Raw genomic sequence first — 25,503 nt, forward strand, 5'->3', positions numbered from 1 at the left:
CCTGACCCCTCTTTGGGGCGCGGGTCACATGCTTCTTTCACAGGGCTCGCATGTCAAATATTTACATTACGATTCATAACAGTAGCAACATTGCAGGTAGGAAGTAGCAACAAAATTTTATGGTTGGTTACCACAATATGAGGAGCTGTACTAAAGGGTCAAAGCATTAGGAAGGTTGAAAACCACTGAGCTGGACTGTCTGGGCACGGTTCTCCGGTCTATGTCTTCCGGGCACTTGAGTTACAGGAACATACCGACCACACCAGGGTTCCGAGCATAAGTGCTAGGGATCAAACCCAGGTCCTCACCTTTGTGTGTCAAGCATTTTAGTCACTGGGCTATCTCCCCAATCCAGTTTCCTGTCGTTCACTGTGGTGGACGATAGGCTGTGTGCTCTAAGATTGGGGAGAGGTGAGGGGACGTGAGGGGCAGGGTGCCTCTGCACTGCGGGCAAGCTTTTAGCCAAGGGCCACAGCTGGAGAAGTGTAGCCGAGGCAGCCTTGACGGAAGGGTCTGGAGGCGGTGGTAGGCCAGCCTTAGAGTAGCTGTTCTGGAACAGTTTGAATCAGGGCAGCTCCTGTGAGTCAGGCAGTGGGCTCCTCCTGGGGTCGACTTTATTGATCGGCTGTGATAGTAATGGGCCAAGCTCATTAAATGACACTGGACGCATCAGACAGAAAATGCAGTTACATATCAGGAGGTCAAATTGTTAACTGCAAGCGCGGTTTTCCCCCGCGTGCTCATCACGGGGCTTTTATTTAGGAAAATTTTGCCCTGTGGAAGGCAGTTTGTTTCATTACTTGAGTTATCACCAGTGCTGGCCCTCCTCCAGCTCTGGTAATCCTCTGAGGTTCCACAGAGAAAAAGAGAAATATTTTGTTTTTCCTCTACTCCCCACAGGGTAATTGGCTTACATATAATTTAATTATTTCATCAACTAGTTAGCCTATCCCTGTGAAGAGCACCCTTAGCTCACCCTCCTTTTGTGGGTTAAGGTCTGTATCTGTTTGCCCATTCTTCCGATGGCATGCATGGCTGAAACAGCTGCCTAAGAGCTCGGCTGGACCACTCTATTTTCCATATTTGCAGAGATGTCCTTGGAGGCAGCAAAAGGGTAGCTAGTGATTTAGAGAAAGAAGAACTTAGAAAATGATCGGCTCAAACAAGGAATTACAGCCTTGAGAGTTCTCTAGTGAAGTCATATTTCAGATCACCTTGGAATGACTGTTTTCATCACTAAGTCACCAAAGGCTGCTCACGGGGCGGAGGGATGTGAAGGGAGGACTTTATCAGTGTCTGGTCACGCGATGGTGTCGCCTCTTCGCTGGCTTTCTTTATTCACAGTCTTGCTTCATCTTTCCCCTCATCTTCTTCGAGGGGAGATGCTTTTATCCTGACAGGTTCCTGTACAGACTTCATTTCTTCAGTGCTGGGGAGAGGCTGGATCCGTAGAGTGCCTGCTGCTCTCCCGTGAGGACCTGAGTTAGGATCTCCAGCACCTATGTAAGCAGGATGGACACAGGGCTGCACCTGTAACTCCAGAGCAGGGCAGGCAGAGAAAGCTGGGTCCCTAGAGCTTGCTGTTTACCGGTCTGCTGAACAGATGAGCTCAGGGAGAGATAGAGAGAGACAGAGAACAAAATTAAAATTAAGACAGAGTGTGATGGCAGAAGACATTCAACATCATCTTCTGTCCTCCACATATGGACACACGGGAACACAAACATGTCACACACACAAAGGAAATCTAGCCAAGTGGATGAAGAGAAATGTATGTTTAAAAAATGAACGTGGTTGTGTATTTATTTCTGAGGATTCCTGACATCCATGCCTAATGTGTGTTTGGCTGAGGGTCTCCCAGCCAAGCCCAGGACCATCCGGAGCCTTCGTATTATAAATAGGCTGTATTGGGATGTTATACTGAGTCTGTTTACTAAGACTTAATTGGTGTCACATGAATCGGTCTGGTCTAAGAACAGCCAGCACAGTTGCCTGTGACATTTCTGGGACCAGCTGAGGAGTCATGCTTTGCTGAGCTGCTTTTCTGCTCGTTTTTCCTGAGGTGTGGAGCTGGTTCCATTGCTTTTCATGGTCATACCATTGAAAGGCCCACAGTGATTTAGATCATGGACCTCCAAGGCAGGTTAGTATCCTCTCTTAGGAGTGAAAGCGTTCGGCTTTCCACATGGGAGAGTTCATGAGTGACTGCAGCCACTCCTAACCATCACAGGAAGAGAACATCACGCTTTCCCTACCCCCCGTAAGCCTCACTGCCCTGGGCTCATCTGCTTTCGGATCTTTTCCATAGCAGACGGCTTTATGCAAATATGGCCAATTATTTTTGGTCATAGTAACTATCACCTTGCATTATGAGTCAGTTCTAGATTTTACTGAAACTGACATGTTTCTTTGAAAACCCACCCACACCAAGAAGATAGATTATCTTGTTTGCCTGCTCTGCCAACCCACAAACAAGGCTATGGTTCCCTGTCTCAGTGACCCTCAATGGATGCCCTTTTGTAAAATCATCTAGGTCTCCCTGACTGAATAATACTGATTTCCAATGCCAGTTCTTGAGCCATCTTTATTAGTAAAGAGATGAATACCATGTTATCTCTGAAATGTCATTGTTATTTTAGCTAAATAGGCTAAATGTTACTATCACTCAATGTATTTATATTGGTTTTTCTTTCCTAGAATTTTTATTTTAATTAGGCATATATGAGGAGGAGCAATATGTGTGTGTGAGTTCAGTTCCTTTAGAAGCCGGAAGAAGGTATCATATCCCCTGGAGCAGGGGTATGGGTGGAGGGCAGGAGGTAATGGAGAATTGTGAACTTAGGTCCTTTGAAAGTGCAGATCCTCATCTTAACTTCTGAGCTCCTTCCTAGACTCTCTCCAGCCCATTCTGAATGATAATCATAATAAAATTATTAATTTCTCTAATCTCTTTGGTAACTTTTCTTGAGGGAAGTTTTACCAATCCCGTAAGTTTCCACTTTTCTTTCTCTCTTCCCCCAATGGCTGTCAGATGTGTTCATCCTGAGCCTAAAAGCCACATACACCCAAGATAGCTGTGAATGAGTGCAGCCTCACACAAAATTATAGGGTTGCTTAAAGCATTATGAGATGTATGTGTGGTGTGTGTGTGTTTTGTAATTCTGTAGTGAGCTTCTCCAGAGTGAGCTTTGTAGTTACCTCAGCATCAGAAGGTTGGACACAGCAGGCGTGTGGACAGGTCATTTTGTGGAAGGGCTCTCATGAGATCGCTGCATAGATATCTAACCCATTCCTGTTTAACTGGAGTTTGAGACAGGGTCTTTGTGTAGCTCACGCTGCCCTAGAACTCATTATCCAGCCAAGGAAGACCTAGAATGTCTGATCCTCCTGCCTCCACCTCTTGGTACTGGCAGGACAGGTGCGAGCCACCAGTCCTAGGTTATTTATTGAGACAGTGTCAAGGAAACACCCAGAAAACAAACCTTGACTAATTAGCATTAAACCTTGGCTTGCGTTCCTGATCCTCAAATCAGAGATTTAATTTTTTGGCCTGAAGGCCATCTGTTCCCTTTAGATGTGCCTGAACAGATCAAAAATCACCCCTGCCCATTTGCTGAATGGTACCGCAGTGACTCCTTCACACTGCCATTCTCCTGTAGAAGGGTTCAGAGAACACTCGTCCCCTCTTCTGGATGTGGGGGATTAGCTGAAGAACTCACTCCCTGTAATTAGGGACAGGTGGAAGATGTGGTCAAGCACTTCTTAACCACCTTGGTGGAAGGATGCTGCCCCACTGAGGGGCACCTGCATCTGGGCAGCTCACTGATGCCACAGGAGTTTGGTTGATATCTGGTTAATTAGTTCCACCCGCCCCCTCCCCCTCCCGCCATGTTTGTTGTGAGCTGGGCAGAGTTCTTAGCACTTTGTGTATGAGCGGAAGGATGAACTGGTGTGTTCAAGCATTTCTGATTTATCTCTTTCAGGTTGAAAATTGGTGTCCCCGTTTACCTTGGAGAGCGAAAAATCCCTATGAAGAAGCCGATCATAACTCATTGGTAAATGGCTGTGGAGCACTCTTCCTCCCCTTGGGCATTCGGGTCCTATGCTACATGATGCACGCAGCGTCCTTTGGAAGTGCCAGCTGAAACCCCAAGTCTAGCTGGCCCAATCATAGACCAGTTAGCGTAGATTTATTTATTGAACAATTCTCTGAAGGTCCTGAAATGATGGGCCACAGAGAAGGATGAGCTCCCGTGCCAGATGTGGAGGCCTTGGGTGATCTAATGAGGGGACTGGCTGTAAATAACAACCAGGCTTGTCACCAGGCTCTAATGCCTGCTGAGGAAGATTAATGAGGAAGGATGGTCTCAAGTGTGTAGGTCAGGGGAGTCCAAAGAGATGATGAGCAGCAGCATGTGGAAGGACAAGCAGAGCTCTGTGAGGTGTGGGGAGAAAGGCGTGTCTCTATGGGAAGCCTGTCTTTGGTATCATACTACAAGGCTGGGCATGCAAGGTCCGAGGTTTGGGTAAACTGGGTTGAACATGCAATTAGAAAGAGGAAGGGACTCCAGAGACCTTTCGATGCTATCTCAAAAGCGTGGGCATTTTTGCATTTTCTTTAGACATAGATCAGCAAATCATTTGAAAAGTCTTTATTATCTTTCCTTGTTTTTCTTTGTGTGTCTGTTTTATTTGTATGCCAGCATGAGATTTTGTGCACAGTGTATATGCAGGAGCCCATAGAGGCAAGACGAGGGCATCAGACCCATGGGACTAGAGTTACAGATGGTAGTGAGCTGCTCGGCATGGGTGCTGGGAACTGAACCCCACTGTTCTGCAAGAGCAGTCAGCGCCCTTACCCACCTAGTCTTCTCTCTAGCCCAAAGCAGACACTTTCCGGGAAAGGTCAAGGTGGGGGTTAGGATGTGTCTCGGTTGGTAGAATGCTCACCTAGCGTGCAAGAAGCCCTTGGGTTCAGTCTGCAACATGGTAAAGTGGACTTGGTGGTGTGTGCCTGTCATCCTATCACCTGGGAGGTAGGGGCAGGAGAATTAGAAATCATGATTATCATTGGCTGCATAGAGAGTTCAAGACCAGCTTAGGCTACCTGACACCCCAACGTGTACTAACGTAATAGAGCTCACCAGCCCAATAGATGTCTCAGCAAGCAAAGGCGCCTACTGCCAAGTCTGAAGACTTGCGTTTCATTCCCTAGGACCCACACGATACAGAGAGAAAACCAATTGCTGCAGGTTGTCTTCTGACTTAAACACACACTTGAGCGTGGGTGTGCGCGCGTGTGCTCACAGGCTCACACATGCACACACATTCTAAATAAATAAAAACGTAGTAAACAAGAAAAACGTAAAACGCCAGATAGTGTTTTTGTCTTTGTCGGAGCTTTAATCTCACGCCTGCTCAGTTCCGTAGTCCTAACGCAGAGAGCAGCCATGGGTAATTAATATGTCATGAAGGGTGTGACAGTGTTCTACTAAAACGGCATGTACACACACAGGCAGCTAGGAGGACCGCTCTATGGCCAGGGTTTGTGAACTCAAGTGTAGACTATGGGAGACTGTGGGTCAAGGAGGGAGACAAACGCTCAGAATGAGCCATGAAGACGGCTAAGAGATGGATTTGGTTTGCTTGACGGATACCACGTTTCTCTCATCTTCTAATCAGAGGCAGCATCCAGCTACAGTATCCAGAGGAGCAGGAAAAATAGTCTTCCTGGGCCTTAAATTATTCTGCTCTGAATCTTAAACTGTGCTCAGCCATGGTAGAAACAAACCCGATCCCTAGCTTTTAAAATTCCTTAGAAATATCCAGTTTTGTTGGTTTGGCCCAGGACAAAACTAGAAAATGATCATTTTTCCCCATCTTACCCTGGGAGGAGAGGCTCTCTGGGAACCCGCACAGTGTTGGCTGGCCTGTTGGAGCTGATAGTTTTTCCTGGTGGTCAGCTGCCTAGAAGGAGCCTCCAGGACACAGATAAGTCTTGGCACAGGGGATTTGAAGGTACATCAGGTAGATCCATTGTGAAAACTACATTCCAGCGTCGCTCAGGCTTCACGGTGACCATGCCTACTTTCTCAATCTCTGATGTTTTCAGTGATGTCCCTTGTAACAAAATCTGCACTGGGGGGAGTTTTGTTTCAATTTGCAGTCCTTATTCTTAAAGTCTTTCAATCACATTTTATTTGTGCGTGCATGTGTATGGGCATGTGTGTGCCACAGTGAGCATTGGAGGCCAGAGAACAACCTGTGAGTCAGTCCTCTGTCTCTTCCACAGGAGGGTCCTGGGGATTGAACTCAGATTGCCAGGCTGTTTGGCAAGAGCCTTTACCTGCCGAGCCATCTCGTTGGCCCTCTTCCCTCAGGACTCTTAAGCAAGGGCCATGCAGAGAGTCAAGGTTGATTTCTGAAAACCTGGATTTAATTGGCTCTCAGGTTTAAAATGCCCAATCATGAAAATCACTTTCCATCCTAGGATTTTATTTAATCTTCTGTTCATTTTATTCCATTTCTTTCTCTTTTCCCTAGGCGGAAATCCGTACGGATTTTAACATTCTCTATAGCATGATGAAGAAGCACGAAGAGTTCCGGTGGATGAGACTCCGGATCCGGAGAATGGCTGATGCCTGGATCCAAGCTATCAAATCTCTGGCAGAGAAACAAAACCTTGAAAAGAGAAAACGGAAGAAAGTGAGTTTCTTAATTCGGTTCCTTTATATGGCATCTTCCTCCTAAAATTTGACTTTGCTTGGAAACAAGATGAAGAGCGATGTCATGTGTCAAGTGACATTCCATCAGAGATGAGCTCGGCGTCTCCTCACCCCAGTCTGAGGTTTTCTTTTCTCATGCTCGATGTCTTCCTCTGTGTTCTGTGAATGTGTGCACAGATAGACACATCTCCAGACACACACGCACACACATGCATACACACAAAACAAGATAGATTGTGACTGAGAGGTGGTAGCCAAGGATAGAAAGTAGGGCTGGGCCATGGTTTCCATACCTGTTACATCCACTTCTTCACACACACACACACACACACACACATGCACACACACGCACGCACGCACACACAAGGTGGATGGTGACTGAGAGGTGATAGCCACAGGCAGAAAGTAGGGGTGGGCAATGGTTTCCATACCTGTTACATCCTCTCCTTTCCTTCCTTCCCTCCCTCTCTTCCTTTTTTTCACCATTTAATTATTTTTCCTACCATAAAAGAATGTTTCTAGCATAGCACGTGTAAACATTTTAATGCACATGCTTCAAAAGCATAAGGCATACATTGGTATGTAGCCATCTTCATCACACGCTCCCACAGGCACTCCCCCCCCCCCACACACACACACGACACAGGAAAGATCTTATCCACTATGACTTAAACTTTAGTTTCGGAACTCTAAAAAAAATGGTGGCCACTGTGTGATGCTATGCATATTTTTTCCACAGTAAGAAAATAATTGAGCGGTCAGAGAAGGGAGGGGGATAGGATGGAGTGGGTGTAGCTGGTGTGGAAACCAAATTTCTCTCAGCACTTCATGCTTGGTAACTTAATACCACAACCATTTACACAATAAGAAAAAGATTAGTTTAAAAGAGCCATACCCTCCCTCTTTTTTCTGTTTGTTTGATATTCTGAATTATTTTTTGTATTGTTATATTTTTTTCAATGCACGTTTATATTTTAATAAGAGAGAGAAAGAAAAGGCATGGACTTGGATGGGTGGAGAAGTAGAGAGGATCTGAGGGGAGTTAAGAAAGGGGAACCCATAACCAGAATATATTGTTTGGGTGGGGAAAATCTATTTTAAATTTTAAAAACAGGAAAAAGAACCCTCATACCTGAAAATCCTAAGGAAAATGAAACACCTGGATTGACTGTGTGTTTCCAATTTTGGGCAAGCACACAGTGGAGGGCTGATCACTATTTCTGTAGAACACGGTAAAGTGAGCACAGCGAGCTTCGAGGACAATTTAAATTTAACACTTGTATCTTGTCATATGCCGAGGTATTGATAATCTTATTCTGGAGCCATTGTGAACATTACAGTGTAGAAAATGTCTTACTGGGCGTCTCCCTTCGTGGAGTGGAAGTTTCACTGCAGGAGACAGCAAGAGCTGGTGACAGATGGGAGATGGTATCTGGAGGTATTATCTCCAGCCTTGGGTTTGGAGTGGCACTGCCAGGAAGAACCCGTAGTTTATTTTATCTTCGAGGAAACGTGAAGTTTCTCGTTAGAGCCAGTGGAGAAGTCTCCAAATAGCAATTAAGTAGTGTCCCCTGAGAACTAGCCTTTGATCTCTAAATGCTGTTTCTTGGGAAAATGGCTCATTAAGGTCGGAGACAGAAATTGCACTTGATGAGCTTAGAACATCTTCTCATACCCCAGAATAGAAAAGCTACCAAAAGCACCTACAATTCTGGCCAGAGAGTGGAGATACCAGCTGCAGCAGGCTCCCATGGCCAGACTGGGTCAGCTGGATGGGTAGGGACCAAAGTTCACCGAAACACATCCAATATGCTTATTTCCATGGTTTTATGTTTAAGAACCAAGCAAGCCTCGTGAATCATAATTAGAGGATGTTTAAGCAACAGGCTTGCTGGGCTGGGAGAGCCCAGTTGATAAAGAACGGGCCACCCCACTTAAAACGCCAGGTGTAGTGGTACATGCTTGTAATCCCGACACAGGAGAGGCAAACACAGGAAGTTGCAGTACTGTCTAGTCTGTTCCATCTCCTCTGCACTGGCTTTAGAAGCGTGCACCACCACGCCCAGCTTTTGTATCTGGGCTCTAGGGATTCGAACTGGGGTCCTGTGTTTGTTCATCAGAGTCTTTGATGCCTGACCCAACCATATATTCTATTTTTAAAAATCAGGGTAATCTGTAGCTCACAGTCATGGCGCAACCAAGGGCAGTTCCTGATTTTAACCTTTGTCTGAAACGGGGAAACATTATTTCCTTGCTTATTTTATTTATACCTTGTAGAAAAATGGCATACCCCTCGCTCAGACTTCAGTGGTTCCTTTATCCGGCTGACTGCTTTATGGTGTGCGTGGATTTTGAAGGTGGCTCCAGAAGTCCTTATGCATTTCCTCTTTTGTTTTCCAGATTCTTGTGCACCTGGGGCTCCTGACCAAGGAATCTGGCTTCAAGATTGCAGAGACGGCGTTCAGCGGTGGCCCTCTTGGTGAACTAGTTCAATGGAGTGATTTAATTACGTCTCTCTACCTACTGGGCCATGACATCCGGATCTCAGCTTCACTGGCTGAGCTCAAGGAGTAAGGAAATTACTTTTTCAATTTGAAAATCAGAATACAAAAACGAAACAGTAAACTCGTAAAGCTCCTCTCTTAGGGTGTGAGTTCTCGTGGGGGGAAAATGAGAGTGATAATTCGCTAAACGGGCGATAAGAAGATTATTTTCAGGAGCTTAATATATACACTATGAGGAGGATAATATGTTTTCATTGGCTGCTGGCTCCGGGGCTTCCTAAATGAACGCCAGGAAAACTCAAGCGAAGGCGTTTATTCTTTGCTATTCCAGGTGTTTCCAACATCTGCAGCGCAAGACTCTATTGACTTGCCTAATTCCCTGCCTCTTGCCAACATCCATGCTACTCCCTGCTCAACATCAAGCTTTCTAAAACTCAAAACAGGGCCAGTTCCTGTTTATAATTTAATATGAGTAAAATGGATTTCCCGAAAGCCCGAATTCAATCCTTTCTCGGTTAGCTAACTTCCACCTCAGTCTGCTCTTCCCTGAGTCTTCCGTCCCACTGAGGTTTGCACTCAGTTCTCACCCCCATCTCAGCGCCTTTTCAGTTAATACAGCTGCCCGAACAGAAAAACTAGGGTCCCCACAGCCCCCAGAAAACTGCGAGCAGAGACTTCTGACCCAGCATGCAAGTTGTCATGTCGCTGTGCCAGCCTTTGCGAGGCCACCAGAGATGGTAGAGAGCAATGCACGTTCTACCCTGTTTCTACTGCATTATTGACACACCAAGGTTGTTGGCAGTAATCCTGTCTGAAGATAATCTTAGCAGTCCTCGCCTTGCTTTCCAGATGCCAGGCACCATGATAAAGGTTTGCGTACAGTAGAAATACCGGGAATTATGATAGCAGTAGTGTTGGTTGGGGCTATTTTTAGGTCGAGATTAGGTCTGTGTAGTCTAGGCTGGCCTCAAACTCAATATATATAATTGAAGATGACCTTGAATTTCTGATCTCTACCTTCACCTCCCCAGGGCTGTGCACCTCTATGTTTGGTTTATATGGCGGTGGGAGTGGATCCCAAGGCTTTATGCATGCCAGGCAGGTTTTATACCAGCTCGGCCCCACCCCAGCACTAATGGTAGCTATTAGATCTATAGTGAGCCACTTACTGTGTGTTCATACTAAGCACCTCGTGGTTTTAAGTTTAGTGTTGTTTATGACTGTATGTGTGAGCACGTGGGCACGTGTGCCTCTGTGTATGTGGAGGTCAGAAGACAGCTCTCAGAAAGTCAGTTCTCGTCTTCCACTGTGGGTTCCAGTGACAGAAAGAAGCAGGAGCTTTTGCCCAGGAAGCATCTTGGCAGCCGTATATTGTATTATATGGAAGCAGGAGCATTACTGAGGAAGCATCTCGGCTTCCCATATATTGTATTGTATTTAAACCTCAGCACCTGGAAGTAGATGCTTTGCCATTTGTGTTTTAGAGCTGAGGAACCTGAGCCTGAGCCACCTGAGGTTTGAGGGGTAGCATGTAGGTACCTGGATCTGACCCTGGAACTGACTTCTGCAGGCTTTTTGCAACAGCCCTCCCTTTCTCCTTCAGAGTTGGATGAACTCTGAGTACAAAGTTGCCCTTTGTACCTCAAGTGGTTCTCTTTCTTTACCAGACTGCCTCCCCTTGCCTTCCTGCTTGCCTTCTGAGGGCTGGGATTCAAAATGGGGTCCGAAAGGTGACCGGCATGTTGTTCCTCAGCTGTCAATCTTTGGACAATCACAACTGATGCATTAAATAATAATCTTACTAATTACAACACTATTAATGCTCATCGAGGTTGTAAGAACAGGGGGTGCTGAAAATGGAATCTCACCACTGTGTTCCTGCCTCTCACACATGGTGCCCAGTGTACTCTGGCTACTGAAGGAATGAGAGAAGGAACGTGGACGTGAGTGGCGAGTAGGCGGATGAGCACATGGAGGACTGAGTAATTAATCAGGCATGACAGTGGAGCTTAGGAAAGATGTTGGGTGTGATTATTGCAGAGACTCGCTTGATGGTCAAGGACAAGTCAATATTAATCTTTGTGAATATTGGGATGAGGGCCATATGTACAATATTTATGGAGGAAGGGGCCATTGAGACAAGTAACCCAGACTGCCTCAAACTTGTCATCGAGGATGATCTTGAACTTCTGACCCTCCTGCCCCTGCCTCCTGGACAGTTTGACAGGAATGCACCACCACACTCAGTTTATATGGTGCTGGGAATGGGACGAAGGGCTTCAGAAGTTCTAGGCAAGAGCTCCGCCCACTGAACAACATCCACAGCCCCTAGATGTGCTTTATTGAAAATGAACATTACAGAAGCAACACAGAGAAATGATCCCCAGTTCTTTGCCACTCATTAGGATTGCTTGGGGAATTTTTTTATTTCACTTTCCAAGAGATTTGGGAATCTCCTTAAATCCTGGAACAGAACATTCCCAGGGTCATTAAGTTACAAGATTTGGAAATGTCATGGTCTAAATATTCAGTGTTACACTGTAGGTAGGTTCAGATGAGATTGAGAACCAGTAGCCGAGGCGGCCCAAAGCCAGCCTTCGGCCTGGTTTTGCCAACATTGTCTGGTTGCAGAGCCACACCAACTATTACTTAACTCATGGCTGCTTCCACCCCACAGAGGCTGAGTTGATTATGAAAAGTGTTTATTATCCAGCCTTTCATAGAAAGTTTTCCAGTTCTTCAGAAGAAATCAGTTCAATAGAGCTTTACTTTTTATTTATTTATTTTTTTTTTGGAAGCCCAGAAGGGGCAGAAGGGGCAGAAGGGGCCTGAAGCAGAAAGTGTCAGGAACTGTGGAGCAGCTTGTGTCCCCTGTCATTCAAAAGTGGTCAAAGGTGGGACTTTTGTAAATGGTCAAGTGTGGCTGTGGGATGTGAGCAGGGAAAAGGGTCAAAGGTGGTGCCTGGTGTCTGGGTACATGGCGCCTACACCTTGGACTCATTCTGACTAGTCAGGTTCACAGAACAGCACGTGTGTTGTCTTCTGTTAGCACAAGGGCAGTTTGGATGTCAGGGTAGAGAGGGTGGGTCAGTGGCTGGAAGACTAGATCATGAGAATGTCTAAGCCTCAGGGCCAGGTCTATCATGAGTCTCTCATGACAATGCAAAAGTGTATGGGGAGCTACTCAAGCTGAGGGCTGGGAGTCAAGGTGTTTAGGGAGTACAAATGAAAGGGAGAGAATGTCATAGCGTTTGTGTTTGTTGTGTGACTTTTTCTGGGGACATTTTCACCAGGCCCCAACAAAAGACCAAAGAAATGATTCCACCCAACACCAGCTTAGTGAGCCAGTGAATTTATCAGGGTTACTTAACAGGATTGTGGATGAGGGGTTACTTAGGAGGAACTTGGTGACTCAAAGGCAGCTGCATCACCAAAAAGCCCACCCCAGCATGGGTAGCATGGGTAGCAGCTCATTAAGTTGCATCCCTCAAGCTCCCTGCATGCTGTGCAGGCAGATCTACTGACTACAGAGTCTTCTCTCCTAAGCCATTGCTATTGCTTGTATAACCTCGGGCGGGTCCTGTGAATCCTGGTCCAGGAGCTTCCTGGGACTTGTGAGTTTCATTTACTTCCTGGACCTTGTAAGTTGTATTTCCTGAGTCTTAAAGAGTCCCTTTCTAAGAGAGACTGTTTGAATTTGGGGACAGTATCGGCACATCACTATTCAATCCCCTCTCCCCATCCTGGAGGACAATAGGAGGAGAGATTCATAGAGATGAATCAGGTTAGCTATCTCATGGTAACGCCCATGTCTGCTCCACAGAAGAGACGGGTCACACAGGTTGCTAACCTCACAGGTTGTGTTTGTATACCAGCATCTAATTTCCCTCTGTCAGAATGAGGACGCTGGAGAGTTGAGACAGGTGTGGAGCATAAACCCATTATCTCTGATAGGGACTTGAGGTGTGTGTGATCCTGTCACATTTGCCTGGGTTAGGATTGTCAAGTGTCTGATGTCTTTTCTTTTTGTGCCCGTTTGTCCCGCTCCAGGATTATGAAGAAGGTTGTTGGAAACCGGTCTGGCTGCCCCACTGTAGGAGACAGGATCGTCGAGCTAATTTATATCGATATTGTGGGACTTGCTCAATTTAAGAAAACTCTAGGACCATCCTGGGTTCATTACCAGTAAGTACTACATGCTAAGACCCTTTTTCCCGACAAGAATTGTATCTGGTTTTGCTTGTTTGTTTTTTTTGTTCTTAAAGGGTAATTAAGTATTATCTTTTGAACTGTCTGGAGTATACTTTTCATTCCTAATGAAATTCAGGTTGTTTCCACTGACCACTCCCTGAGATTGTTCATCATTTCTATTGATGTTCTAAGAATAGAAAACAGGTGCCCAATCAGGCATAGTGGCGCATGCCTTTAATTTCAGCACTCAGGATGCAGAGGCAGGCAGATATCTGTGAGTTCAAGGCCAACCTGGCCTATGTAGTGAGTTCTGGGACAGCCAAAGCTACAGAGTAAAACCTTGACTTAAAAAATAAGAAGAAAAAAGAAAAAAAAGAAAAACAAAACATATCTAGCAGCTTCCCATTTATCCTCCCCAATACCTAGCATTCCTCTCTTTGTATACGTAGGAGAATCTCATGCATTTAGTCAAATAGTGACTTTTCTTGTTCATTTGTTTGTTTGTTGTGTACATGCATTCGTGTTTGTGTGAATCTGTGTATGTGCATGCCACAGCATGTATGTGGTGGTCAGAGGGCAGCCTTTGAGAGTTGGATCTCTTCTTCCACCTTGAGGAGGCAGGCTTTCTTATGGTTTCTGCAGCTGCACACAGATTTTATCAGTGCTAAGGATAGAATGGAAACCATAGCTTCATTCATGCTATCTAGTCTACATCCCAGCATTTTTGATATGGTCTTCTGTGTTAACTTTGTCACATTGACCAAATACCTGAGCAAAATACCTTATAGGAAGAAAGATTTTATTTTGGCTCATGGTTTCAATGTTGTGATGTGGATAGTGTGACAGAGCAGTTCACATCATAGCAGTCAGGAAGGAGAGAGAGAGAGAGAGAGAGAGAGAGAGAGAGAGAATGCCTTGCCTGCACAATTTCTCTTCTGTATTCCACCAGGAGCCCCAGCCCACAAGATGGTGCCTCCCACATTCAGGGTAGACTTTCCCTTAGTTAATCATCTTTGGAGATACACTCACAGACACGCATAGAGGCTTGCTTGTCTAGTCTCCTTGGCATTTCTTAAAGTTCAATCAAGTTGTCAATCAAGAATAAACCATCACATACTCTAACTTATCCAATTCATAAATATCCCAATGTAGGCCTTTATCTTCTTGTTAGTTACATTCAGTGTTTTTAACTCTAAACCCCCAAGATCATTTCAGACTGGAAGTCCTTTATGAATCAGACAAAAATAAGAAGTAAAAATGCAAAGAATTTTCTCAAAAATTCAAGGTCTAGTAATGTCCATTATGTATAATATTCTCTCTCAAACATTACCACCGACAGCAATGATTTATTTTTATCTTTGGGCGATGAAATATTTATATCAAAGAGGGTGATAGTGGAGACACTGTATTAAGGGTCCAAGTGTTCTATGTTGACTATGTTAACTGTGTTGACTATATTGACGGACTTCAATGACTGTTGACTGTGTTATCTGTGTTAAATAACTGTTGACTATGGTGGCTGACTATGCTGACCATGCTGGCTGTGCTGGCTGTTCTTGAATGATTGTTGAATGACTGCTGCCTGTACTGTGGAGACGGTGGCAACTTTGTTGACTGTGTTGACTATTGACTGTGCTGTGTGGACTGTTGACTGTATAGACTATGCTGACATTGTTGACTGTGCTGACTGCTGGTTATGTTGAATGATTGTTGAATGACTGTTGACTGTGGCAACTTTGTTGGCTGTGTTGACTATTGACTGTGCTGGCTGACTGTCTCTACTGACTTTTCATTGTTTTGATTATTTGGAATGGCTGCTATGTTGACGATGTTGATTGTACTGTGTTGATTGACTGTGATGATTGTATTGACTCTGTTGAGAATGTTGTTCTTACAGTCTGCATTATTTTCATTTCCTCAAGAGAGAGAGTACCATTCTTTTTACTTTTAGGAAAGTTTGGACCAGGATAATGCTTTGTCCTTTTGTTAGTTTTTTCTTTTGATCATATGTATATGCGTGTACATGTTCATGTATACATGTGTATAGGTGTGCATGCATATGGAGGGCAGAGAACAACCTTTGATGTCATTCTTCAGAAACACTGTTGTAGGTGGAAGCTCCTCTTTCATTCCTGGCTGCCCAGACTCGAATAATCACACTGAAACTATATTAATTACAACACTGCTTGGCCAATGGCTCTAGCATATTCCTAGCTAGCTCTTATGTCTTAAATTAACCCATTTCTACTAATCTGTGTATCACCACAAAGCTGTGGCTTATCAGTGCTGGCATGTTACTTCTTTGGTGGTTACATGGTGATGCCCTGACTCTGCTTTCTCTCTCTCTCTCTCTCTCTCTCTCTCTCTCTCTCTCTCTCCACCTCTCGACACCTGTTTTTGAGATAGTCTTTCAATGACCTGGAGCTGGCTTCTTGGCTAGGCTGGCTGGCCAGTGAGCCCGAGGGATCCACTTGCCTTCATTTACCCAGCACTGGGTTTCAAAGTGTGCAGCAGGCACTGCACACACTGTAACCGTCCATCTCCTCGGCTCCAGCACTCCACCCTGTCTATGGTACCATATTTTGTCTATTATTGGTTTGGTTTTTTTCTTCACAGATCACAAGCCATGACTTTATTTTTTTTTTCAGTTGTATAGAAATAACTATTTTTCTTCTTGGTTAATAAACCATATTATAAATACTTTTTTGTGATAGCCTTAAGGGAAGTCAGGGTTGTTCCTTTCTGTCATTTTATGAATGGTAGATATCTGGAAAACATGCAGAGGAAACTGGGTAATCCAGACCTCCCCTCTCATATCCTTGTTATTAAGACGGGCTCTTTAGATGGAAATATATTCTCAGTGGTGGTGTTTGGGTCAATTAAGAAAGGCCATGTCGTTATTAAAATGGTCACTGTTGATTGCTATTTGATGCTTACTGTGTGAAAATGCTCCACGTGTGGGGTTTATGGGTGTGCATAGTGTTTTCCTTCTTTAGTAAAGGTCTGAATTAGCAGGAAGCAGCAGGGGGCCTCGTGGAGCTTTAGCTTTTGGTCTTTGTTTTATGAAAAAGCTACAGATTCATCACATGACTTCCTAGAATTTTCTTGCCTACTTCTTTCCCTTTAAATATGAAAAGTTATGTCTAGGGTTAGAGTTCCGTGTGTATTTCACTTGCCTGTTGTAAATGAAGTCTTGGGTTTAGTCCCCAGGATCCTAAAAACCAGGTATGGCAGTGCCTCTTTGTGATTCAAGTACTCAGGAGGTAGAGATAGGAGGATCAGAAGCTTGGTCATTCTTGAGCGCTTAGATGTTTGAGGACAGCCTAGGTGACATGAAACTGTATCCCAAAAATCAAAAGGAGAGAGGGATACCAATGTGATGGCTCAGCTGGCAAAGCGCTGGCCATGCAACATGAGGACCCGAGTTTGGATCCCTGCGTCTACAGAGAAGGCCTGCATGAGGGTGCACATTTGCAATCCCAGCATGGGGAAGTGGAGACAGGAGGCTCCTGGAGCTCTTGGCTAAATACTCCAGCCAACTCCGTGAGTTCTAAACTCAGTAGAGACCCAGTCTCAGAAAATAAGATGGAGAGCTACCAAGGAACCTCTGGTCTACGTACATAAACACATCACATCACATACAGGTATACACACAACCCATACACATCTGTGTACAGCTACACAGGTGTAGGAACATGCACACGCATGTGCAATACACACATGCACACAAAAGAAGCTGTCAGACTATGGTCATATTACTTGATGGCAGGTAAGGGGAACTGCATTCTATAGTGTGGTGTCAGCACACCTTCCAGTGAGCAACAAGCCTGTTAGGTCTGTTGACCTTGGAAGAATACGTATAAATTCTTTCTAATTTGCATAAGAGCCTAGGAAATTCGATTAAACACTTGCTCCTGATGCTGACATGCTACTGGTACTCTAGACTCTAACATGGTCTACAGAGCTCACTACCCTTCTGCTCCATAGGAGTCCTTTGCTGAATGTTGAAGATGTGCAAGAATGTGAGATACAAATGGTTCACAGCCTGCCAGCTTTTACACCAGACTCCCAGCTAGAAAGAAGACCCTTTGCTTCTGAGCATCTCTCTCTCCCTGTAGTGTAGCCTCGGGCAACAACAGTATTCTAATGTCATTTGACATTCTGTGAGGTCTCTGTTAGTGGAAGGCCAGCTGCCTTGGGCACTGGGGCAAATACATGTTCAAATTGTTAGAAGGGTCCTGATGTTTCAGATACATAGAAGGTATCCAAGCAGTGGCATAAATATTGACAACACGGGAATAAGGTAGTTCCAAGATGGAGCCAAGGAGGACCTTGAACAAGAAGCCCTCCAGCCTCTGCCTGTGGCTTCTGAGGAATGACACCAGAGTTTGACTTCTGGCCACCCCCATGCTTCAAGCACATGTACATGCACACTTGTAAACATGCACACACACGCATACATGCAGACACATGAACTCCCACATCCCCCAAAGAGAGACCTGTCAATGTACTGAGAGTAGCTGCAAGAAAGCCACCTAGGAATCCAGGTGAGGACGTTGTCCCAGGTTAGCTCACAGTGCACTCTGTGGCCATGGCCTTCCTCCATTTTGTCTTTGTCTCATCTAGAAATCTCAGATGACAGTTGTATTTCCTGGAGTGTGTGATCTGGTATTTGGACTTCAATGGTTTTATTTTGTTTTCAGAATCTTTTTTTTAATATTTATTTATTTATTATGTAATACAATATTCTGTCTGTGTGTATGCCTGCAGGCCAAATGAGGGCCCCAGACCCCATTATAGATGGTTGTGAGCCACCATGTGGTTGCTGGGAATTGAACTCAGGACCTTTGGAAGAGCAGGCAATGCTCTTAACCTCTGAGCCATCTCTCCAGCCCCTGTTTTCAGAATCTTATATCAGTGTGAAAGTTTACAAAAATTTAGAATAGCTTCCTGATCATAAGAAAAGGAAGAAAGGGTCCTTAAAAGTGTTGCCACCATCTGTCCTAAATGTGGGCTTTAATTTTCATTCAGTTTGGTGTGTGTTGGCCTAATGGAAGTTGCTCGGAAGTGTCCTGATAGAGGGCAAGAGCAAACAGAACCACCCATCGACCAGCGCCCCGAGCTGCATTTACATGGTTTGAAAATCACCAGTTAAGTCTGCGCAGCCCAGATCGATAATGCCGGTTCTCTAATTCCTTTCTCCCAGTTATCCTCTATGCTTCCTTTGTCTAAGAGGCCAGCTTGGGAATAGTTTGCAACCATGTATAGTTTCCGCTGCAGCTTCTCCACTGTGCCGTCATGGCTTGAAGACGGTCACCAAGTTGCAGACAGAGGGTATCAACACTAGTGTGGCCGGGTTTCAATAAAACTTGATTTTCCATTGTAGGAATGTAAACTTCATGGAATTTTCCTCTGTTGTGTTTTTTAAAATTGAGACTGTGAAGCTGTATGGGGAAAGTGCTCAGTCAGTCAAGTGTTCTGTCGTGTTCCAGGACCTGGGTTCTAGCCCCAGAGCCCACGTGACAAAACTGGGTATGGCGGTACCCGCTTGCAGTACCATTGCCGGGGGATTAGACACAGGGAGATCCCTAGGGCTCCCTAGCTGGACAGCTTAGCCTGTGTGGCAAATTCCAGGTCAGCAAGGGATCTTGTCTCAAAAGAAGCCTAGGTAGACGGTGCCTGGGTAATGACAGTCCAAAGTTGACCTCTGACCTACACACACACATTTGTTCTCACTTGTGCACATGTGCTCATATACAAACACATATCCAGGTACACAAAAGATTATAAAAACCAATTCTTAGCCGGGCGGTGGTAGCGCACGCCTTTAATCCCAGCACTCAGGAGGCAGAGGCAGGCGGATCTCTGTGAGTTCGAGGCCAGCCTGGTCTACAAGAGCTAGTTCCAGGACAGGAACCAAAAGCTACGGAGAAACCCTGTCTCGAAAAATAAAAATAAAGAAAAAAAACAAACAAAAACAATTCTTAGCTCACAGCTTCACTAAGGTAGCTGGTGGAGCAGGTTTGGCTCAGTGGAGCAGACCGACAAGACTCCATTGTACTGCCTCAGCTCTTTGCTGGTCTAGCAATCAAGTCCTATTCTATTAGAGTTGGATATGTAAAAGCTACCGCTGCCTCATAAATGAGACCGAAGTCTGTTTTGTGTTACTACAACATAATACTGGAGCCAGACTTGTTTATTGTGAAATGGAATTTGTTTCTCATTGTTGGAAGCTAAAATGTCCAAGATGGAATGGCATGGCCCCATCCAGTCCAGTGAGGGCCGAATTCCACTGCACAAAGTTCTGTCTTGGGTCTCTGGTCATCTTCTTTCAAAGCCACTATTGGCGTCATGGGCCTGCATCTATCCCTAGTTAACCCCTAGAACCCATGTCAGCTTCCCGATGTAAAGAGTACCTTTCCGGTATGAAGCAGATACCTGCAGCTGTGTCTAGTATGAAACAGATACCTGTAGCTGTATTATTAGCATCACCTAAAGCCATTTGATTTAGCTAATTGATGTAAAGTCTGACAGAGGCTGATAGCCCTGAAGCATGCCCTGTGTTCTGAGCAGAATGAGAACTGTAGAGATAATGATGCTTTGTTTCTTTTCATCACATTGATTAGGTACCTTCTGTGTGCCCAGTCCTACCTGGGTGCTAAGTGCACCGCAGTGAATCCTGCAGGCCCCTTGCAGCATTCATGAACGTCTATTTCACTGGTACTCCAGCCGCTCTCGGTGGCTAGCCAGGTCTATGTGCTGGGGTGGCTGAGGCCTTCTTTGCAAACTGAACAAGTGAGAAAATAAGGCCTGAACTCCTTTCCGGTGGCAGTTCTACTTTGAAGTGTGGGTCCAGCTGCTCTCCACTCTCGAGCGAGCAGTAGCAGCTAGTATCGAGGTTATAGTTTGACACACAGCGCTTTCCTTGCAGGTGCATGCTCCGGGTGCTCGATTCCTTTGGGACAGAACCTGAGTTCAACCATGCAAGCTATGCCCAGTCGAAAGGCCACAAGACGCCCTGGGGAAAATGGAATCTGAACCCACAGCAGTTTTACACCATGTTTCGTGAGTATTTGTATGTGGTCCCTGTCTTTCAGGAAGTGACTGAAAATAGCTACGAAGGTTATCTAGGCAGCCATCCATCTGGGGTTGTGATTCGCAGGACCCTTAGCTGAAAAAGTTGGCCCTTTTTTGGGGGGGAATAATTGGATCCTTCTTTTCTGTAATTGGCGTTAAATGCACACCAGAGCACTGTGCAAAGAGCCTTAGAAATGTCCTAGAGAGGAGTGTGCAATACAAATGACCCATAGAAGCCATGTGGGAGAAGCCTGCAGAGCACCTCTGAATGAGCAGGCACTGAGCATGTCCCAGCACCCTACCCATGCTGCTAAGGGGCCGCTGTATTCTTAAGAAGAATGAGGCCTGCCATGGCAGCCCACTAGTTCAGTCTTCATTATTTGAGCATGAGATCTTTCAAAGGAAAAATAATCTCTGAGCTGGGGTGATGGCTCCGTGGGTAAAGCCCTTGCCGTATAAGCTTGAGGACCAGAGTTCTGACCTCCAGAACATCTGTAAATGCCAGCTAAGAGGGGTGGCATGCCTCAACTCCCAGCCCTCAGTGGGTGGAGACAGGGTTCCCAGAGCAAGCCAGCTAGCTATAGTAACCAAGTCAGTGAGCTTTGGAGTAGACATATCAGAGAGACTGCCTCAGTATGGAATGTGGAGAACAACTGAGGAAGAGACCTCACAGAAACCTTGCCTCCACATGGACAGCGTACATACATATACATACACATATACACATAACTGCCCAGAGATGATTCCTTGCTCGATCTCCAAATGTTTCAACGAACGCATTAGACTAATAAATAACCCCTGAGCATCAGGTCTGGGAAGAACAGAATTGGGAATGGTAAAGTAGCCGTTTTAAAATTCAAGCCATGCTATGGACCGAGAAGATGGCTCAGTTGCTAGAGTGCTCATGAAGACCTGAGTTGGATCCCTAGGGCCCATGGAGAAAGCTAGGTGTGATGGTGTGCACTTGTAATCCCAGGGTGGGAGAAGAGGAGATAGATGAACCCTGGAAGGACACTGGGCAATCATCCTTGCTCACAGGGTCTCAAAAAAATAGTGCATGGTGCCTAAGGAATGATGTCAGAGATTGTCCCCTGACCTCTACATGTATGTGTGTGTATGTGCGCGCGCGCACACACACACACACACACCACAAACAGAGAGACACAAATACACATGCTCACACACACATGCAGAGAGGGAGCGAGAGGGGGCATAGGAGGGGGGGGGATTACCTGTTCAAATGTTCTTTGAGCCCAGAGAGTTTGGTGAGAGCATGCTGTGTGTATGATAGACATTATTATTATTGGAGTTATATCGTCCTGTTATTGCCACCTGTCCCAGGGGCACAGTTCAGGGAACAAACTAATATTTGGCACACCAGGTAACAGATGGCTGTCAGCATGGCAAGGCATGATTGGAATCTGCCTGGGGTGTGACTTTGCTACGAAATTCTGAGCCTGAGAAGAACTGCGGGCCAATAAACTGAGCTGAGACCTGTGTTGGGACAAGTGAGGTAAACCTGTGCTTTCGTGCACTCGCCTGGCAGTCATGCCAGCAGTAGCTTGGTGTCCCGCCCCGGAGAGGAGATGCCGTGCTCTCCTGTAGAAGACTGGGATTCAGCACCCTGCAAGCCTGCTTCAATTCTGCCCGTGGAGGCTTTCGGAAGTAGGAGTCCCTTCCAGTGAAAGAAGTTCTCTGTTTAAAATGTAATGAAAGCCAGACGCAGAAAGTGCTTTCTCTTCACCTGGGAGAGGGATACGGTTCCTGGATTCAGCAGAAAGCAGAGGGAAAGTTGACGCGGTTGAATGCTTTTTAAGAAAAGAACCCACAGAGCAAAACATTATCAACCACCCAGGACACTGGAAGCAAACAGTGTAGCAGGAAATGTTTACATGGTTATTTGAGGCTGTTAGAGGAACGTGGAAGAGCCGAGATATCTGTACACAAGAAAGACATATTTACAGCATTGATGTGAAGACCTCGGGTGAGCTTCAGTTTGGAAAGGATATTAGTGAATTCATAAAAAGGAAACACTGGGCTGGGAGTTGACTCTGTTGGTAAAGTATTTGCCATACAAGCCTGAGGACCAGAGTTCGATCCCCATAACACAAGTCGAAAGCTGGGATGTTAGCAAAGGGCTGTAATCCCAGTGCTGGGGAGGCAGAGAAAAGTGCATCCTAGGGGCTTGCTGGCGCCAGCCAGTTTAGCAATGTACCTGAGGAAAGGCATTGCAGGTCCTCTCCTGACTTCCATACACATGCGCGCACGCGCGCACACACACACACACACACACAACCACCGCCACACATACACCACACAGCCCACCACACAGACAAATTAAATGTTTCAATTCTGTACTTTGAAAAAAGTTCAGCCAGCCCCTGATGGGGGTCATGAGTATACAAGCCTTTCTTTAAAAACCAGCTTTCTCCAAACACCTTCTTCCATGCAACAGAGCCTCCTCCTAGGATAAGTCAGGTTGCAGATGTGAGGTAGAGAAGGCGAGGGAGACAGGAAGGACCACGGGTGGGGGGCCGGGTATCAGCAGTTAATAAGATCCCCCAAACAGCATCAAAAGAACAGGCGGCAATGAATTAAAACCAAACAAATGAAAGGTAACCAGTAGGGCTGGGGGTGGAGCTCAGTCAGTGAATGCTTGGCTCATATGCACAATTCCCTGGGTTCCACCCCGTGTACCACATAAGCTGGGCATGGGGGTGCACAACTGTAATCCATGCCCCTCGTGAGGTGTGAGCAGAAGGATGACATGGTCAGAATCATTCGGCTGCACAGTCAGCTCAAGGCTAGCATGAGATACCTCAGACCCTGCCTTTAAAAAAAGGCAGTTGATGAGCCCAGATATGATGATATGCCAAGCAAGAAGATGTAGTGGGTCACCTTTGCAAGTTGCTAGGATACCATCTCATTCCTCTGAATAATGAAGGGGGAAGAGCCCGGCTTTGATCTTCCTGCCTTTCTAGCACAAATTATATTCGAAGATAATCAAATGGTTGATGATAAGAAACTGTTCATAATAGGGAGAGCAGAGCTGCAAATGCAGGCAGAATGAAGGATTAGGGAGTGAGCATCTTCAAACCCCTGATGAGATTGCAGGTCCAGCGATCATCAGCCACTGCTAAAACCGATCAGGTAGCAAGGTGATGGAGAACTCTCCTCGGCCAGCATTATCTTCAGCACAAGAAATATGGAAGGAAGTTAGGAAATGGCCTTGTGAGACATTCATCATGTCAAAGCAAGCTGAGGCTAGGGGCTTCGCAATGGACAACAGACCCTGCCTTCAGTGACCTCCAATACCCTTGTCAAGAGGTTCCCTCCCTCCCCATGTGACAAGACCAGTTTGCTGGGCAGCTGTGGCTGTTCTGGCAATCTATAGTTGAAGACTGTTTCTTTGAACGTGAAGAAAAGGGTAGCCTTGAACTCGCTATGTAGCCAAGGATGACCTTGAACTCCTGATCCACCATTTCCACTTTAGGGCTACAGGTATTACAGGCATGAGCCACTATACACAGTTCATATAGTCCTGGGGATGAAACTCAAGGCTTCATGCAGAGGAGGCAAGTACTCTACCCACAGGGCTATATCCCCATTCCTCCCTTTTAATTTTTTTGTATTTTTTCCTAGACCTAAGACCAAACCCAGGGTCATGTACTTGCTTAGGCAAGCACTCTACCACTGAGCTAAAATCCCTACACCATCCCATTTTGGTTGGTTTTAATGTGACAAATTTATTAATGTTTCATTTAAGCAGTATTTAGTAACATAAAGATGCACCAGTGTTGAGAATGCACTGAGACTCTTGTGGACCGAGATTGTTGTATGCTGCTGGCCACAACAACAACCTAAAAGAGACCGCAGAAGTAGAATTAAATTTGGAGGTATAGAATTGAGACTTCAAGGCCAACTGTCTTGGGAGATACAGTGTTTGGGTATGAATGCAGTACAGAGAGTCCAGCTTGGGAGGAGAGAAGCGCACACGTGGGAACGCTGTCTTTGGGAGATATGAAATGAAGTAGGCCAGGCCAGCAGAGTAGTTACTGTTATTGAATATTCATGGCACACCGCCTATTGACAAATTCTGCTATGCCTAACCTAGCTTATTCAGATGGTGAAGTTTCTAAAAGCCGCACAGTTCCTTGTTTTGCTCCAAATTGCAGGCTTGCACTGTGGGATGACATCTTTGTGTAAGCTGCTGGTAGCTGGGCATTTTGGGGTCTACAGTTATGTGCTATGCCTGATTCCCTGAAGTGATTGCCAGGATGAACAGGTGGCCTGACTGGATAACACTGAGGCTCATGGGTTAAATCTACAAGTGATAGCTTTGTGGATTTGTGTGTCTGTGACAGTGTGTCTGCATATGTCGAGGCCAGAACCTGACATAGGATGTCTTTCTTAATCATTACTTTTCTTTTAATGTTTGGTACTCACTAGTTTCGCTACGCTGGCTGGCCAACAAGCCCCAGGGATCCACCTGTCTCTGCCTCCTCCATTCTGGGATTTCAAGGGTGTACAACCATACCTGGCCTTTTCTCCCACCCGATGGATGCTGGGAATTGAACTCAGGTCCTTGTGCTTTTCCTACAAGTGTTCTCCTCAATTGGCTCTTTCTCCAGCCCTAGGTGATAGCTTGTTGTGTGTCAAAGACGCTGATGAGTGTCCCCTCAGATGCTGTCTTCATGCTTGTTGGTTTCCAAGCTGTCTCCAGAACCAGCTCTTCTTCCCCGCAGAGCTTGGGGGCCTTCCCCCTCTTGTCTGTGGGCTCACATCCTGACTTTGTAGTGAAGTATTCTCAGCCTTGGGCTCAGTGGCCACCCCTCACCTCCCCAGGTTAGAGCTATTTCCTGGGCTGGAGTAGAGAAAACTCTGCTTTGAGCGGATGGGATGGAATTAGTTGCTTCAGTCCCCAAAGTAATGGGCTGTGACCTGGAAGTATAGAGCCAATAAACCCTTTCTTCCCCATGCTGCTTTTGCTCAAAATGTTTGATCAC

The 25,503-nt window shown here is 45.7% G+C and overlaps 1 protein-coding gene across 3 annotated transcripts in view; it reads left to right on the forward strand.

Annotated features, from left to right (window-relative positions):
- The window catches only part of Mgat5 (alpha-1,6-mannosylglycoprotein 6-beta-N-acetylglucosaminyltransferase), a 298,102-nt gene that overhangs the window by 182,828 nt on the left and 89,771 nt on the right, over window positions 1-25,503 (forward strand). For all 3 annotated transcript variants that reach the window (XM_041648193.1, XM_041648192.1, XM_041648194.1), the window contains exons 6-10: window positions 3,984-4,055; window positions 6,544-6,705; window positions 9,126-9,295; window positions 13,280-13,414; window positions 20,352-20,485. In XM_041648193.1, the coding sequence (XP_041504127.1) occupies window positions 3,984-4,055; window positions 6,544-6,705; window positions 9,126-9,295; window positions 13,280-13,414; window positions 20,352-20,485 (673 nt within the window). The remainder of the gene's footprint in view (window positions 1-3,983; window positions 4,056-6,543; window positions 6,706-9,125; window positions 9,296-13,279; window positions 13,415-20,351; window positions 20,486-25,503) is intronic.

This window comes from Microtus oregoni, unplaced genomic scaffold (genome assembly GCF_018167655.1).
Source record: "Microtus oregoni isolate MIOR12 unplaced genomic scaffold, Mior012 000003F_ref0000135, whole genome shotgun sequence".
Classification (NCBI taxonomy): Eukaryota; Metazoa; Chordata; class Mammalia; order Rodentia; family Cricetidae; genus Microtus; species Microtus oregoni.